Source organism: Eretmochelys imbricata, chromosome 2 (genome assembly GCF_965152235.1).
Source record: "Eretmochelys imbricata isolate rEreImb1 chromosome 2, rEreImb1.hap1, whole genome shotgun sequence".
In the NCBI taxonomy this organism is placed as follows: domain Eukaryota; kingdom Metazoa; phylum Chordata; order Testudines; family Cheloniidae; genus Eretmochelys; species Eretmochelys imbricata.
Window position 1 is genome coordinate 64404643 of NC_135573.1, and position 18362 is coordinate 64423004.

Sequence of the window (18362 nt, forward strand, 5' to 3'; positions counted from 1 at the left end):
GGAGTTGGATTCAGAAAATGAGATAAGCAGCACTGTTTTAAAATCAGTTTTTCAAAGTTTTCCATAAGAAGTGGCATGTACAGTCAGGTTTTGATTTCAGAGGTGATCGGCTTATGTGCAACATGTCCTTTCTTTTCACTTCAAAGATGATGAACCTAAACATCATACCTTGAATTAAAAGACTTTTATGTCTATAACTAGACTTTAACCTGATGGGAAATATGCCCTATTTTATCAGGCTGTCCCCGTACCACTGCTGGAAGGGAATGTTAAGAAATAGGATTTCAATTTTTCCCCCCTTCCTTTGAATGTTATATTTAGGAATTCAGGAAGAGTGCATTAAAAGCAATCTTTGGAGGAGTCACAGATTTGTTTGTTTTCAAAGGTCTACAGATCATGATTTAACGCTCTTCAAGGAATTCCTCACTTACAGAGCAAGTGATCTGAAGGCAAATTCTGTCTGCCCCTTTGTGCCACTGATTGGTTATTATTCTGAATAGCCCCTGAGGAGCAATTTAGCATAACTTCTTTCTAAGCATAATTAATATTGTATGCAACAATAGCAACAGGTTAATATAATTTACAATAAATGCTTCAAGTGTACTTTCTGCTGATTTTTATTGGATCACTCTCTTGGAGTGGTCCTGAATGTAGATTTTTGTCTACTTTGTCTACTGCCAAACTAGAGGGCACAGATAAAAAATAATTATATGAGGTGTAAAAGAGCACAGAATCTAATCCAAAGGAAAGAAGAGAAGGTACTTGCCCAAAGATCTTTTTAAGAGGCAGGATTGTGTGTTGTGAGACAATTACTGGAAAAGACACAGGAGTATATGGGTGAAACATGTATGTGCATTGCTAAGGACTGACATAACTAGTAGTTTCAGGAATGTTTTTGTACTGTAGTTCTATAACTGCATTTTTAAAATATGGAAGGCTTCGCTATTGCCTTAGCCCTGGTCTACACTTAAAATTTAGATCAACCTAGCCACATTGCTCAGGGTATGAAAAATTTACTTCTCTGAGCACAGGCACTGACTTTCATTTTTCCGGGTGGGTGCTCCACCCCAAGGCCCTGCCCCCTCTCCGCCCCTTCCCCTGAGCACATCCTGCCCACTGCAGAACAGCTGACTGGCAGGTGGGTGCTAAGCACCCACTATTTTTTTTTCTGTGGGTGCTCCAGCCCCAGAGCTCCCACGGAGTCATCATCTATGTCCCTGAGTGCCATAGTTAAGCCAGCCCAACTCCCAGTTGACATGGCTAGGTCGATTGAAGAATTTTTCCATCCACATAGCTACTGCCACGTGAGGAGGTGGATTATCTACATCAGTGGAAAACCCCCTTCCCTCGATGCAGGGAACGCCTAGGCTACGGTGCTAGAACAGCAACTGTGCTGCTGTAGCCCCTGGCGTGTATACAGGCCCCCAGATTTGGTCACTCTGCTAGATCCTCAGCTGGTGTAAATTGGCATAGCTCCATTGATATCCACGGAGCTCTGCTGATTAAGCTGAGGATCTGTCCTGGTGTCCATGCCCATTCCTCTCACTCTTTAAAATAATGGAAGTTGTAGAAGTTGTAACAAAAGACAGACTTAAGAACGTAATTGATATCATATATTACCACACATGACACTAAAGTAAACACATAATTAGTCTCAAAAAAATAGAGAAGGGTGAAAGTGGTGAGTGTAGTTTGAGGGTATTGGAGCTTAGACCCACCTTCTTCATACTTCACCCTTTGCTTAAAACACTCCCATTCTACAGGGATGAGAAGATGCATACAATACTGTGACGCTCCCCAGGGGCACTTCGCTACCACCTGCCCTTAGCCAGAGGAAGCCTTGTCTGTGGGTCAGCTCCCAAACACCACCAGCCTCTGGCAACATTTACAGTACTCTCCAGACTTCCACAGGCCCTGCTCTCTCGTTACAGGTTAATGATAGGCACTTTCCAACTCCTGAGTCTTCCAAGCAGTCTCCAGCATCTCCCTGGAATGTCCAGCCCTGATCCACTGGGCACTCACAGAATTCCCAGAGGGCCTGTTCTCAAAGGAACGGTACCCACGGTTTGCCAGTTACACCATAGAACTCAGCTCTGCCTAACATATAGCACTTAAATTTGTTTATAGAGAAAGCAAGTATAAGTTTATTGAACAAAGACCAGAGAGTCAAATGATAGCAAGCAGAAGTACTGGAAACAAAGGGCTACATTTGAAATCAAATCATAACATGCATACTAGAGCCTACACTTAACTGATAAAATATTGCCATGTCAAGAGCAAAAGCTCTTCCAGCATACTGCAGTAAGGCTTGGCTGTGATCCTCCGTTCATGAAACAACCACGCTGTACTCTTGCCTCCTCAGTGGAAAGATTTATACTTTCTTTGTCTCTACAGTTATAGTTGAAAAATCCATTGTCCGCACTTGTGACAGGATAACCCCTACCGCTTGTGTTTTCCTGTCTAGGGCCTCCCCTGGAGACTTTACGATCACTTGATTAACATTTTGCTGAGACGGTAATGTGTGTCCATTGGGAACCATACGATACTCAGTTTGCATATAGACGGACAGATAAAGGTTTCTTGCCTGAAAGAAACTTTTCTTAACTTTTTTGCCCTAAGCCACAGACCTGAAGAACATAAGTTTCAGTATATAAACATAACTCCTTACATATTCTCTGTATACACATTTTACAATGATTGAGGACCAGTATGACAGACTTTTATACATACCTTATATGACATGCTTCGATGAACTACTATGTAGATACCAGACCCAAAGATCCCTGTAACCTCTGTGCACCCCAGTGCCCTCTGTCAGCAGACACCAAGAGGTCCCTCGGTCACAAATATCCTCTCTAAGCCTATTCTCCAAGCCACTTCAATCTATCCCAAGTAACATCTCACTTCTCTATTGTCTGTGGGCTTGTCTTCACTGCAGACTTGAGCATTGCCCCCAACTCAAGTTCATCCACACACAAAAACCCTTTAACTTGAATGTGGTGGTTCTTTCAACTCAAGTGGGCTAGCCTGTCAGGCGTTATAGGCTATAGCTTGAGTTTGCACAGCTTGTCAGTCACATGGTAACGCAGCCATGCTGCAGTGAGGACACAGGCTAGCTCCACTTGAGTGATGTAATTCCCTCTGTGTGCCAAGGAAAGGACAAATAAGTTATCCCACAACTCACTGGGAAAAAATTCATAGAGCAGCTCTGTTTGCTGCAGTGCAGAGAACCATGGGATATGCCCCTAGAAGTCTTCACACCACACACGAGTGAGTGCAGTGTGGTCATAGTAGCTGAAAAGTTATTTTACAATGTGGCCACTCGCACTTGAGCAAGGCTAACTCAAGAGAATTAACTTGAGTGTAGATTACTCAAGTTAATTCTGCAGTGAAGACATGCTCTATGAGACATGAGGGGGAGGAAAGGAAAATAAAGAAATGTAGCTGAACTGCTAAGATACGTGCAGATAATGTTAATTTGTGCGGCTTGTGATTTCTAACTATAAAGATGTGCTTGATGCTGTTTTACTGTACACATAAATTATTGTAGTGAGATACCAAAATGTCATGAAGGAGCCTGGAAAAACCTGACCAAGTCAAGTGATTCTTAGAGAGTTGTTAGCAGATGATAGTGTTTGTTTAAACCACAAAATCCTAACACGATTGTTGGTCTGTCACATTCTGAGCAATCTAAATTAATTTTGAAAAGAAATGCATAAATGAATATGTAATCATTATTTATTTGCTTTAAAACAGGTCCTGAGTCTGGCTCCAAATGATGGCTTCGCTAAAGTACATTATGGCTTCATCCTCAAGGCAGAAAACAAGATAGTAGAGAGCATTCCATATTTGAAGGTGGAATTCCTGTATTAGTCATTTTCTTTCTTTCTTTCTTTCTTTCTTTCTTTCTTTCTTTCTTTCTTTCTTTCTTTCTTTCTTTCTTTCTTTCATGAAAAATACATTTTACAGGTAGAAAAATGGTAGAAAAGGGGGAGGGGGAATTGTGATAACACGGGTTTAGCTATAAGCACAATAGTTATAAATAGCTATTTATACTACCCCAGAATATATTCATAACTGCACATATCTGTAAAGTGAGACACCTTTATATATCCAAGATTCAAGCATAAAGTATTAATGTTTCCTTGGTCACTAATGAATGATCTTATGTGATGGACAGGTTTGAGTTTCTGATTGTTTTGAGATTGGCAGTATGGGGCCAACCTTAAGGTGCTTGAGTAATCCAAATTATTCATCTGCATACTTTTGAATGTTTGGGAGGAAAGTTTGTAAAGTGAAACCCTGTCTTGGAATTTCCACGCTTCCTAAAAAAAACAAAAAACCTTCTTTTTGTGGGGGAGGGCTGTGAAGGAAGATGCAGTTGAAAAAACCACAGTGTTTCTAAGATTTTTTTGACTGAAGTAAGTGTTATTCATTCAACCTCAATGGGTAGTGATCAATGGCTCAATGTCTAGTTGGCAGCCGGTATCAAGCGGTTTTGTTCAACATCTTCATTTAATGATCTGGATGATGGGATGGATTACACCCTCAGCAAGTTCACAGATGACACTAAGCTGCGGGGAGAGGTAGATACACTGGAGGGTAGGGATAGGGTCCAGAGTGACCTAGACAAATTGGAGGATTGGGCCAAAAGAAATCTGATGAGGTTCAACCAGGACAAGTGCAGAGTCCTGCACTTAGGACAGAAGAATCCCATGCACCGCTACAGGCTGGGGACTGACTGGCGAAGTGGCAGTTCTGCAGAAAAGACCCTGGGGATTACAATGAACGAGAAGCTGGATATGAGTCAGCAGTGTGCCCTTGTTGCCAAGAAGGCTAACGGCATATTGGACTGCATTAGTAGGAACATTGCCAACAGATCGAGGGAAGTGATTATTCCCCTCTATTTGGCACTGGTGAGGCCATATCTGGAGTATTGCATCCAGTTTTGGGCCCCCCATTACAGAAAGGATGTGGACAAATTGGAGAGAGTCCAGCGGAGGGCAACAAAAATGATAGGGGGCTGGAGCACATGGCTTACGAGAAGAGTCTGAGGGAACTGAGTTTATTTAGTTTGCAGAAGAGAACAGTGATGGGGGATTTGATAGCAGCTTTCAACTACCTGAAGGAGGTTTGCAAAGAGGATGGAGCTAAGCTGTTCTCAGTAGTGGCAGATGACAGAAGAAGCAGTGGTCTCAAGTTGCAGTTGGGGATGTCTAGTTTGGATATTCGGAAAAACTATTTCACAAGGAGGGTGGGGAAGCACTGGAATGGATTACCTAGAGGAGTGGTGGGATCTCCATCCTTAGAAGTTTTTAAAGCCCAGCTTGACAAAGCTCTGGCTGGGTGCTTTAGTTGGGGTTGGTCCTGCTTTGAGCAGGGGGTTGGACTAGATGACCTCCTGAGGTCTCTTCCAACCCTAATCTTCCATGATTCTTCTATGATTCTATGAACCTAAATTCCAGGATAACAAATAATTTTACTTGTATATATTTATTTAGTGATATTTTACATGTCTATTTCTTGGATTGAATGGACACCTTACTGTAACAGCTAAATTAACTCCGTTTTACTGGTGTTTCTTTTTATTTCTTTCTCTAGGAAGGCCTAGAGTCTGGTGACCCTGGCACTGATGATGGACGCTTTTATTTTCATTTAGGTGATGCCCTGCAGAGAGTTGGAAGCAAAGAGGTACGAGTCTTACATATCCCTTATTCTAAAAAATGCAGTCCTGCAAGGTGCTGAGCGCTCTTTTTCCAATCCAGAAAAGCACCTAAGCATGGTCGTAACATTGGGAACGTGAATAGTCCCATTGGTTTAACAGCCTAGAGTGTGGTGGTGCTCAGACTGTAAGACATCAGCAGCAGAAAGTCTGCCTGGAGTGTGGGTGCACAGCAACCCATTGTTAAATCCTGATCCACCGGAGCGGAAGGGAAGGGCACAGAAAGATAACCAGTGCAAACCAAGGAGTAGGCAGGGCAGCCAGAGGAATTCACAGCTTCAATGAGTGAAATTTTTGACTAATAAGTCTGTGTTTGACTAAAAGATATGCTGCTACCACTGAAGGTAGAACCAACTCTGGACTACAGGAACTTTTCCCCCAGGGACAAAAATAGATGAATACAGTATGTGTGCATACTTGCTCACAGGTTGAAAGTAACAAACTCCCTTCGACCTCAACAATGGGAGTAGGACTCTCACTGCAACAGACATATAAGTAGTGCAGGACTTGGAACCAGTGCATTGGTTTCCTGTAATCATTCATGGGTTAAATTAGCAGGCAGATCAGTAAAATAGGATCCTTGCTTAAATATTGAGGATTTTTCTTCAGGACATATTGCGCACAAAATATGATGGAAACCAAGAGAGCTTCTGATTTATTGAATTTAGTATATTCAAAGTTCCACATGTGGATTAGCCCTACTTCTTTTGTGGGGAAATCAGAAGACCTGGGTATTTTTTAAACTATGAATCCTAATATTGACAGGAAAATAAAAAAGTTTCTTTGATAAGGAATATGGACAGCTGAAAACAAGAAGTTTTCTATTTGTGTGTTGTTTATCAGTGATACAAAAAATATTTCAGAGGCATTGACATTCAAGCCATTTTAGAAATGCAGTCCTCTTGTGTATCTTATATCCAATCATTGGAACAAATGAATCTGCTCATGGCATTTCTGTAGTCAACATAAACCAGTGGCTATAATCAGATTTTGGCTGTGATCTTAACTGGAACCAGATAACCAAATATGACTGACCTTCAATTATTTTATGAAAATCTTATATAACTGTGATTATAACTCCTCATGGAACAATTAGACTGAAGCTAAATCTCCAGATCCAGGTGACAATATTTTAGCACCTCAATTTTTAAAGTTGGGCTATCTCCTGTGGAAGTTTAATAAAATATCCCTCTGCTGAATTCTTGTGGATTTAAAAATTAATTTGCAAATAAGAATTAGTTGGCCTCCCCTTTATATATATATTTACTAATTTGTATTTGTACTAATATATATATATATATATAAATAAAACAAAATTGAAATGCTTTTATGCTCAAAGTGGAGAAGATTAAGGAGAAGAAGAAGAATCCTGCTTGTAAGGACTATACTAGAGGACTAAATTATTATGTGTGGCTAACGATACCACACAGACACAATTAATTTGTACCATCCTAATTCCCAAGTAGGGATTTGTACTAATGTATATGGAGTTGAAGGCCAAAGTTCTGTAGAAAAAGATCTGATCAATGATGAATGAACTTCTTGGGGTAGAGCAGACTGTTAAATTTATCACAATGGGAAAGTCCACTGTTAATCTAACTTTTTCTCACTGGCCTTGCTAGACTTGCTGAACTTCAAGATTTAATCAAGGAAAGAGATCAGTACATAAGGAACATACGGAATTGTCATCACAGAAAGTAGACATTCATCTATTAGGGCTAAATTAGCAATTCATCTTTGGTAAATTGCAGGGGGTAGAGTAGAAGAGGCTCTTTCCAACTCAAATAATCCTATAAGATGGCACACTGAATTAAAAAAATATAAAATAAATGGAAAGTACTATGTAAAGAATAAGTGGAGAAAATGATTTTTCATGGGGACTATATGGACTAAGTAATTATCAGACTATTAATCAATTGGAAAACATTGTTTATTGTTGCAGCTATCTTAAATTATAGAGTGGGCTCCGTCTAATCTTTCCCGACATTAACAGATGTATTTGAAATAAAAATGTTTTTAATATGGGCTAACAATAATATACATCCCTACACATAAATAGCACTAGTGATCTCTCTCCACAGTCAGTAGTTCAAACAGGTAATTCAAACTCTTGTCACCTGGGCTAGCTTTAGGTATATTGCAAATGAGCATGTAAAGTCTACTAGTAGTCATAGTTGTTACAACTACAGGCTGAGGAACATATGTTAAAAAATCATCCTGTTTCCATTTCAGAGGCTTAACCCAGATAAACTTAAACTATAAAGATATACTGGAGATTACCCAAGGTAATACATAACATTTTTATGATCCATACCTAAAGACACAATTTTAAAAATCTCCTCTCAGAAACTTGTAATATTTTGTAGCAATCAAAAGGAAAAGCTCCAAGGCTGTCCACTGTTATTCTATTTGTCAACATGGCTTTTCAGTGCTTTATACATCTACTGTAAGAGCACATTTTGCAGCAATTCTATCCTTCATAGATCAGAGTTTTATACACCAGAGTATCATCCAACGTTTTAAGAGTGATGAAAACTTAAACATAGACCTCCAAAGAAATAATTCTCTCTGGTTTCATAGTCCTTGATGGTTGCTTAATAACTTGTCTTTGAAATCCAACTCAGCCACTAAAGTGTAAAGTACTTTTTTTATTTGAACAAAAGTGTATTAAGTAATTGGTTAAAATGACACATCAGATTTTTTAGGAAGGAATTCCATTATGTGAAGAAATCCAATAGCTTCTTTAATCGGTGATGGCTAAGATTAAGTCAAAGCATGCAGTACTGTAGTATCTGATTCCTGTACAAGAAACACTTCTATTTTTGTTTCTACTTCTCTAGGCTTTTTGGGGCAGTTTAATATGCTGGCATTACTGTCCTATACTGGATGGAATGTCAAATGTGCTTAGTTGGATTGTATTCATTTTTGTCTATAAGCTTACCTACAGAGAGAACCAAAAGTGATTGTCCTTTCGCTTAAATGTTAAACATCTGTATTTCTACTGCAAACAATCTTGGGTGTTCGTCCTTTGTGCCATATGTGTGCAGTTTACTAGATGACTGTAGTTACTGTGTACAGCCAGGGATTCATTGTAACAGAAGGGATAAGGGGACTGTTTTCTATTCTATGTTTGTACAGTCTAGCACAGAGTGCCTAACCGGGGCCTTTACGTGTTACTGGAATACAAATAATAATTAATACAACATCATAAACACACGCAGTGTTCCACCTTCTGGTGAGTTCTCTTTGGAGTAGATCATCTTTTCTTCTCCTTGGATCTGTACTTTAGTGGCAGAAAAAGGTAAAATTAACCTTGCCTGCTGATAGAGGGTGAGAGCCTACGATTCCTTGCTTATGTGAGTAGTCCCACTGAGGTCAAGCTTGCAGGATCAGACCAAAGCAAGAGCATAAGAGTTAGACAGGATTTATTGTGGAGCAGTGGTTAGCAAACTGTGGCACACTGGCTGCAATCAAATGGGTCTTTATAATTGATTCAATAAATCAAAATGTGCACAGTCATATGGAACTGGGTGGGGAGAAGGCAGCTGCCAGTCAGCCCCTGCCTCTAGGGGTTACTGTTCCCATGCTGGGCAGTCAGGATGCTGGAGCTGGGTCTCCTCTCTGGCACCAGCTGATCTTTCTCCCCTGCCTCAACCTCTGCTCCCCAGCTGGCTTGGAGTGGCTGAGGCATGGTAGAAGAGGGGTGGGCAAGCAGGGTGGGTCCTCTGTTTCAGGAGGTCTGGGAGAGGGGCTCTTGGCAGCACTGCCTTGAGCAGGGAAGCCTTGGAGAGGGGACTGGAGAGCAGGGAGAATTTCGGGGGGTCACCTCCTGGTCTGGTGAGTGTGGTGTGTTGGCTAGTATGGAATCAGGATTCCTCTCTCACAAAGCCCCTGGTTCCATGGTGTCTGAGTGCTTCACAGTCTTTATGGTATTTGTCTGCACAGCATCCCTGTGTGCTAGGGAAGCGCTGTCATCCCTGTTCTATGGATGGGGAACTGGGGATGGGGGGGGGGAGTGATTTGCTCACGTGGAGCAAGGGATTGAACCCCCAAGTCTCCCATGTCCAAGGTTAGCCCCTGAACTATTGGAACAGCGGTCCTCTTAGTGAATTGCCATGGGTTGATTTTCACCTGTCTTGGTGACTACAGACTGGAATGTCTCACAACTTTGGTTGACTCGAGCTATCTACTCTATTTTTTTCTTAAGTGCTTATTACCAGGCTATCTTAAAGGATAAAATGATGCTCCTTTAGGAAGCCTGTTGCTTTGTCAAGAGGGAGTGTCATTCAGAGGTGTTGAAATGCCTTTTTAAGATTATTCTTTTCTGCTGAAGTTGGGCTGATGTAAATTGTTTGTTAACAATTGCAATCTGCTAGGCATACAGGTGGTATGAGCTTGGGCACCAGAGAGGACACTTTGCATCAGTTTGGCAGCGCTCTCTCTACAATGTTAATGGACTAAAAGCTCAGCCTTGGTGGACAGCAAAGGAAACTGGCTATACTGAATTGGTGAAGGTAAGTAATGAGTTTCTCCCTCTCTTTTTACCTAATAGACTATAAAGTTAACTCCAGATGCTTTACACTGGGTGGCTGAAATAGATTTAAGTAGTAAATACAACATTTACATGATAGGCCATTGAAGTTTATCAGGTGCAAAATGACATCAGAACCTCAGTGATTTGCACCAATGATGGGCACCCCCTATGAACTGTTGAGTTTTTGTAATTAGTAAGGGCTGAATCCTTCATCCCTTGTACTACAAAAGTCAGTGGCTTCATTCGGAGTTTTAATTGCATCAGAAATATGAGCCAAGGTCCCAAGTGACAGATACAATAAAGGATACCAGGATAATACTGTTTAGTTCTTTTAATGTTCTTTGCTCATTTAATTTGACAAGTGTAGTTCAGTTTTAATATTTATAGTAATACTTCATCATGTGCAAAAATGTATTCTAGTATATCTTGTAAAGAATACAGCCTTAAACAGAGACCTTACTACAACAGACTGCTGTGAAATCCTTGATGAGAAATGGGAAGAAGTAACATTTTTGTGCATACTTGTGTGTTGCAAAGTGTGAATCAGCAATATTCTACTATGCGGGCATTTTAAAAACACGACTACTCATTTCCATGAAAAAACAGACTGATTCCTCCAAGGCAGCCATTTTTATATTTATATATAAAACAACATATGTTATGGTTCTGGTGCAGCTCTAAAGCAAAAAAATTGACTGTCCATTGTAATTTCCCAGTTACTGAGAAAAACACATTTTCCTGAATAACTTTTGATTGAATATAAAATCTGCGTGTATCTACTGTGGCAGAGCTCCGATCTTGTCCCTGTGGGTCCCGCGCGTCCAGGCGGTTTATGCTAGCCTCAGAGGCTCACTGCAACCCTCCATGTAGCCCTTCTGTCTCCAAGGCCAGGGATACAGTCTACTGAGCCCTTTTCATCATAAGCCAGCAAGGAGGTTTGGCCTCATACCAAACAGTTTAGCCTCCTGTCCTGACAGGAGCCTGTTTTCCCCTCCCAGGAGGTGTTTCTGTAGTGGTGGATTGGGGGGAACCCGGGCCCACCCTCTACTCTGGGTTCCGGCCCAGGGACCCCAATGGTAGCAGCTGTTGGCAGCCAACCTTTCACTGCCAGAATTGCTACCTTTCCCTGGGCCACTTCCCCACAGCTCTCCTGCTTCTCCCTTACCAATGACTTGAGGGTGTCTTCATTAACCAGCCCTTCAGCCATACTTCCTCTCTTCTGGCTCCTCCCTGCCTGACTGGAGTGAGCCCTTTTATATTATCAGAGGGCCCTTAATTAGAGTCAGGTGGTCACATTAGCTTAATGGCCTCACCTGACTCTTTGCAGGTTAATTGGAGTCAGGTGTTCTCATTAGCCTGGAGCAGCCCCTCTTCTGGTCAGTCAGGGAACAGAAAACTGTTCATTCAGTGGCCAGAAGCACTGCCTTCTGCTCCTCTGCTGAACCCAAGTGGCCTGGAGGGAGGAGGGAGACTGCTGCTCTTGCTGCTGGGCCTCTGAAGCTAGCTCCTTGGTTCCCTGTCCTACCTCCAGCCTGGTTCTCCCCACTCCCCATGTGGTACCCCTGCCCTGATTGGTCCCTTATTCAGTGTGCCCATGCCCCACCCCCCATGCGCTTGTGCCTTTCGCCTGTTTGAGTTTGCCCCATCTCACTGCACCCCCTAACGTTCTTATGACCCCCCTCCCCTAGTGCAGCTAGAGGAGCCGGATTCCCATTCTGAGTCAGTGACTGCCCCCCATGAGCCCTTGATAGCCCCCTGTCCAGCCCACCCCTTTTGGTGCCCTCCTCCCCTGCCTGCAGCCTAGCAGGGAGGAGTGGTCGACCTGCTTCCCCTTTCCCCTCCTCTCTCTGGTGTTTTCCCCTCCCTCTCTGCTCATTATGATGGGGGATATGGCGGGTGGGGCCCCTCCAGCAGCCCCAGCTGCCCCTCTCCCACCTGCCCTTCCATCACCCCCCGCCCCCCGAACTTCTACCCTAACCGCCGCTACCAAACCACTGACCACTGCCCCCGCCAGGGCGCCGGCAGCGGCAGGCACCGGGGTGACCTCCACTGCTGCCACCTTCCTCGCCCCCTCAGATTCTGGGGGAGCCCCCCAACCAGTGTAAAGGGCCAGGGTAGGAAGAAGGGGAAGGGCCCTGCCAAAAAGACCAGGCCCTTCCATGGCAGGGACTGCCCTCACTGCCACGGCCCCTCCACCGGCCGCGGCATCCCGCCCCGCTGTTCCCTCCGCCAGCTCTGTGGGTGCTCCTCCACCGGCCCCCAGGGCATACGCCCAGGTGGCGGCAGCCCCCCCTCCTGCTGCTAAGTCATCTCTTCCACCCTCCGCTACCAGCTATAGCGGCCGGGGCCCCTTCCCGACCTTGACCAGGAAGCACGGCATCCGTTGCCTCCTGGTGCCCGCCTCGCCCCACGTGGAGATGTACGTGCGGGCGTTGGCGAGGGTGGTGGGGCCCACGGCCATTTTGTGGCAGCCTCCAAAATGTATGGCAAGGTCGTCTTCTTCTTAGCATCGGAGGCCGCCGCCCAGGAGGCGGTGGAGAAGGGCCTGGCGGTGGGGGGCATGTTCACCCCCCTGGAGCCGCTAGAGGACCTGGGCGTCTGCCTGGTCCTGACTTCCATCCCTCCTTTCCTTCCCAATGCCACCCTATTACCCGCCCTTTCGACCCTGGGGAAGCCCATTTCTGTCGTGAGCCCTCTCTCGCTGGGCTGCAACGACCCCGCCTTCCATCACATCCTCTTGTTCCGCCGGCCAGTGCAGCTCCAACTGCCACTGGCGGCATGTGGCGGAGAGGCGCTTGAGGGGTTGTTCTTGGTCCCCTACCAGGGGGCCCATTACCAGGTGCATTATTCCATGGGGGAGGCCCGGTGCTACCTCTGCCGGGCGATGGGGCACATCCAGAGGGACTGCCCCTTGGCCCAGCAAGGAGAGGCATCTGGGAGCCCCGGCAAGGCACCGGCCCCGTCATTGCTGGCGCCCCTGGCTGCCTGGCACCCGGAGCCGCCCCTCCTCCTACTCAGTCCACCAGTGCTCCCCCTCGGTCCCAAGGGGTGCTTCCCCCAGTGTGCCCAGATGAGCGGGAGAGCCCCGCCTCTGCTGCCTGCAATCTGGCAGGGCCCCTAGAGGAGGGTATGGCAGGGATACCGCTGGGTATGGGAGAGGGCCGGCCGCAGGGGGAATCTTCCCTCCCTCGTGCTGCCCCACCACTGCCTCCCACAGTCCCTGAGCCATAGCCCCTGCCCCCCAACCCGACCCCTGTTAGCCGGCCCCCCTGATGATGCCATGGAGTGCTGGGCCCTAGTCCAGGGGAAGCGGAAGGCTAGAGCTCTGCTCCTTTCCGCCGATGCGGGAGCCCCCCGGAAGACCAGAAAGGGGGGCACCGATGCCAAGCCTTCTGCCTTGCCCGCGGGTGCGTTCCATCCCCCGGTACCAGCTGGGGAAGACGTGGCACCACGGGAGGGCAGTACCGCCCCTCCATTGGAGTCCCTTCCCTCCAAGGCCCCCGATGGTGCCCCTGGAGCCCCTGTGAGCCCTGAGGCAAGCATTGCTTCGAGAACTGGCGGGGAAAACTCTGGGGTGGTGGAAGGAGAGTTCCCTTCCATCTACGAGGAGATTGAGGCCCTGGGTCTGACCCCGGTCACCCAGCGGGAGGATGACCCTCTGCCAGCGGGCCTCGATCTGAGCAACCTCACCCCGGCCCCGCCTTCTCCATGCTCCCTCCTCCTAACCGCTGTTTTTACTCCCGCCTCCAAGGGTTCCCTGGGCTCCTCCATCTGCCCGGCTGTGGGTGGCACCCTGCTGTTGGCCGCCAAGCCCACTGAGGCAACCGCTGGTGCCGTGCAGCTGGGACCCGAGCCCCACAGACTGCCCCTCGTGGGCAAGTGGCGGCCGACCTCCTTCCCGGGTGGGGACCCCACTGAAGATGCCATGGCAACTACGCCGGCCATTGTGCCGGAGCCCAGCATCACAGAGGGCCCCCTTCCCTGCCCTCAGCTCCCAGAGCTCAATCGAGAGGGGCCATTTCCCAGCGGCCTGGCTACTAGGGCCCAGGATCCAGCTTTTGCCCCTCTCCAAGACTCTGCACCCAACCCCTGCCTTGCTCCCACTCTGGATCCCTGCCCTGCCTCTGATGTCAGCCCCGTCCCTGTCCCCTCCACCTCCCGTGATATCATTGCTGCCCCTGGGGCCGTCATCTCCTCGCTCCTAGAGGATAGCTCACAGGGAGCGGCCTCTGTATTTCCCAGTTCCAACTCATTAGGGGCTGCTATCTTCCCTCCGCCGCCCCCAATCGAGCCAGGGTTTGAGGGGGGCTGCGTGGCGCCAGCCCATCGGGCTCCACGTCGGGGGTCTGCTCCTTGCCTGCCCATTTCGGTGGGCCATGGGGTTGTGTCAGTGGTCCCTCCGGAGGAAAGCCGGGGCTAGTGACCCTGGCCCCCCCCATACGCTGCGAGAGGAGCTGCGGGAGTTCCTTGAGGATGTCCGGGGCTCCTGTAACAAGGTGCAGCTCGCTCTCCAGCGATGGGGGGACTTCCATCAAATCCTCCAGGCTGCGAGGGCCCTCATGGGGGAGGGTAAAAGGACTGGGAAGCAGGCTGCCGCGTCCTACCAGCGGGTCTGCCTCTTCTGTGACTCTCTACTCACCTACGGGGTAGGTCACAGATTGTTGCGTGGCCCGTTGGGAACCGCGAGCGTCCCTGCCGGCGAGGATCCCCCCCAGCCCTCCTCATGGCACTTCTCACCATCACAATGTTAAACACCCGGGGCTGTAGGATGGATCTCCGCAGGTACCAGGTGCTCTCCTTCCTTCGGGAGGGGGTACTCTGTGGTTTTCCTGCAGGACACCCATACGGATCCGGCTGCCGAAGATAGCTGGCGGCTGGAATCGGGGGACAGGGTCTACTTTAGCCATCTCACAGTTCGTACGGCTGGAGTGGCGACCCTGTTCTCCCCCGACCTACGGCACGAGGTGCTGGGGGTTGCCAAGGCTGTGCCGGGCTGCCTGCTGCACCTCCGGGTCCGTATGGAGGGGCTTGTGGTCAATCTTGTCAACGTTTATGCCCCGACATTGGGCCCGGAGTGGCTGCGTTTCTTTCAGCAGGCATCCGCCTTCCTCAGCACCTTGGATCCTCCTGAGTGCCTGGTCCTGGGCGGGAACTTTAATACTACCCTCGAGGAGCGGGACCGCTTGGGGACCAAGCAGTGCCTGGCTGCCGCGGACATCCTCTGGGAGATAGTCTACCATCACTCCTTGGTGGACATCTGGCGCAACCATCACCCGGACAATGTCTCAACGTTCACTTTTGTCCGGGTGGAGGCCCATCGGTCGCGACACTCCCGGTTGGACCGCATCTATTTATCGCATTTCCACCTTTCACGGGCCCACTCCTCCAGCATCCGGCCGGCCCCATTCTCCGATCATCACTTAGCCACCGTGACGGTCTCTCTCTGTGCAGAGAGGCCAAGGCCGGCCTATTGGCATTTTAACAACAGCTTGTTGGAGGATGTGGGCTTCGTGGCGTCCTTCCAGGAGTTCTGGCTGGCCTGGTGAGGGCAGCGGTGTGCCTTTCCCTCGGTGCGGCAGTGGTGGGACCTGGGAAAGGTGCGCGCCTGGCTCTTCTGCCGTGACTACACCCGGGGCGCCAGCTGACGGAGGGATGCAGCGATAGGGCAGTTGGAACGGGAGGTCTTAGAGCTGGAGAGATGTCAGGCCGCCAGCCCCGAGGATCCATCCCCCTGCGGGGCATGCCGGGAGAAGCGGGAGGAGCTCCGGGCCCTCGAGGACCATTGGGCCCGGGGTGCCTTTGTTCGATCCCACATCCGCCTCCTTCGGGAGATGGATTGCGGCTCCTGCTTCTTCTACACCCTGGAGAAAAGGAGGGCGGCCAAGAAGCACATCACCTGCCTCCTAGCAGAGGACGGCACCCCCTCACGGATCCAGCGGAGATGTGCGGGAGGGCCAGGGCCTTCTATGGAGGGCTTTTCTCCCCGTATCCGACTGATCCTAATGCTTGCAGAGTGCTTTGGGACGAATTCCTGATGGTCAGCGCAGGCAACCAAGACCGGCTAGAGCTGCCTCTCACTCTGGCTGAGTTTTCGGAAGCCCTCCGCTGCATGCCCTCCAATAAATCTCCAGGCATGGACGGGCTGACTGTGGAGTTCTACCGCGTGTTCTGGGATGTCCTCGGCTGAGACCTAGTCACCGTCTGGGCCGAGTCTCTGCAGAGCAGGGTCCTCCCTCTTTCGTGCAGGTGAGCCGTGCTCGCCTTATTGCCGAAGAAGGGGGACCTCTACGATTTACAAAGTTGGCATCCCGTCTTGCTCCTCAGCACGGACTACAAGGTCGTAGCGAAAGCCATCTCGCTGCAGCGAGGGTCCATGCTGGCGGACGTGATCCACCCAGACCAGACCTACACCGTCCCAGGCCGCACCATCTTCGACAACCTGTATCTGGTCCGGGACCTCTTGGAACTCGGGTGTAGGGACGGTCTGTCGTTTGCCCTCCTATCCCTGGATCAGGAGAAGGCGTTTGACAGGGTGGACCATGGGTATCTCCTGAGCACTCTGCGTGCGTTTGGCTCCGGACCCGAAGCGTTTGGCTTCGGACTTCGGGTGGTGTACGCCTCCGCAGAGTGTCTTGTCAGGCTCAACTGGACTCTGACCCAACTGGTCAGCTTCAGGCGAGGAGTACGGCAGGGGTGCCCACTCTCGAACAAGCTGTACGCTCTGGCGATCGAGCCCTTCCTCTGTCTCCTCCGCAGGAGGTTGACGGGGTTGATGCTGCTGGAGCTGGAGCTGCGGCTGGTCCTGTCGGCATACGCCGTCGATGTGCTCCTCGTGGTCCAGGACCTGGGTGACTTGGCGTGGGTGGAGGCTTGCCAGGCTATCTACTCGGCAACCTTCTTTGCCCGGGTCAACTGGGTTAAGAGCTCTGGCTTGGTGGTAGGGGACTGGCAGCAGGCGAGCTCCCTCCCACCCGTGCTTCAGGCCATCCAGTGGAGCGCGGGTCCGCTGCTCCATCTCGGCATTTACCTTTCTGCCACGCATCCGTCTCCACCGGAGAACTGGCACAGTTTAGAGGGCAGGGTGGTAGAGCAGCTCCGGAGATGGACAGGACTACTCCAGTGCCTCTCCCTTAGATGGAGAGCGCTGGTGCTTAATCAACCAACCTTAGGCTGGGGGGGATCCTTTTGCACTTCCTCGATCCCAATAAGGCTACTCTGCTCTACCCAACTGGACTGGGTCTATCACACTACACACACACACACACTGTATATGAAGAAAAACATGTAGAACCATATATTGCCTGGCACAAGGAAGAGATCAAAACACAGGGTGCCTCTTGCCCTGTCAAGGAGCTGTGCACTGTGCAAGTCCTCAGGGCAGTGCCTTTCAGAGCTAGCTTCAGGAAAGATGGAGCCATGGCCCGGTCCCATCCACATCCACCAGCAGAGGCACAGAGAGGAAGTGAATACTGCACCCTCACCAAAGGTGATGCAGTGGTCATGGTACCCCAGCACTTTGGGATTTCCAGGAGCTGAGCCTGCCTTTCTGAAGTACAGTGCCTCCCTGAATTTCTTCAGTGGTGATACTGCGCCTTAAGAGCACTTTTAAGTCCATAGAATAGAGTTATGTAAACCATACAAGCAATGGAATCCCTGAAAGCACAAAAGTACAATCACAAAGAATGACAGAAGAGAGTAGGAACAGTAAGAGGAAGATCAATAATATAAGGAAGTGAAACAACAATTGGGATAGATGGATGTCAAGGAAAATGTAGAATTTCTGAAGCTTGATATGAATTACCATCTGCAATTTCCAGGCTTTTGTAAATTTGGATCTGAAAGCTGACATTGGAAAATATTTGTATACTCACATTATGTGTCTCATATTTATTAGTTTATGATATTTATTTTATTTTGTGTCTTTCATTTATATGTTAAAAATATTGCCCATGATGGAATTTAAAATGTTTTTGTTTGTAGTAGTTGTAGTCAATTACAGCTGTATACAAAGTTGTGGAGTCTGTGTTTTTCCCATGTAGAAAATGGGAAATCACTACCAAGGTAGCTAGGTCAGTCATTTGTCCAAATAACAGCGAAATCTGGTCC

General features: G+C 48.2%; 1 protein-coding gene across 7 annotated transcripts in view; it reads left to right on the top strand.

Annotated features, from left to right (window-relative positions):
- The window catches only part of ASPH (aspartate beta-hydroxylase), a 203569-nt gene that overhangs the window by 165376 nt on the left and 19831 nt on the right, over positions 1-18362 (top strand). For all 7 annotated transcript variants that reach the window (XR_013345144.1, XM_077810220.1, XM_077810221.1 and 4 more), the window contains 3 exons: positions 3757-3855; positions 5602-5691; positions 10099-10236. Coding sequence is in view for 6 of the 7 variants with exons in the window: in XM_077810220.1 (XP_077666346.1) it covers positions 3757-3855; positions 5602-5691; positions 10099-10236 (327 nt within the window). In the remaining variant the exon portion in view is untranslated. The remainder of the gene's footprint in view (positions 1-3756; positions 3856-5601; positions 5692-10098; positions 10237-18362) is intronic.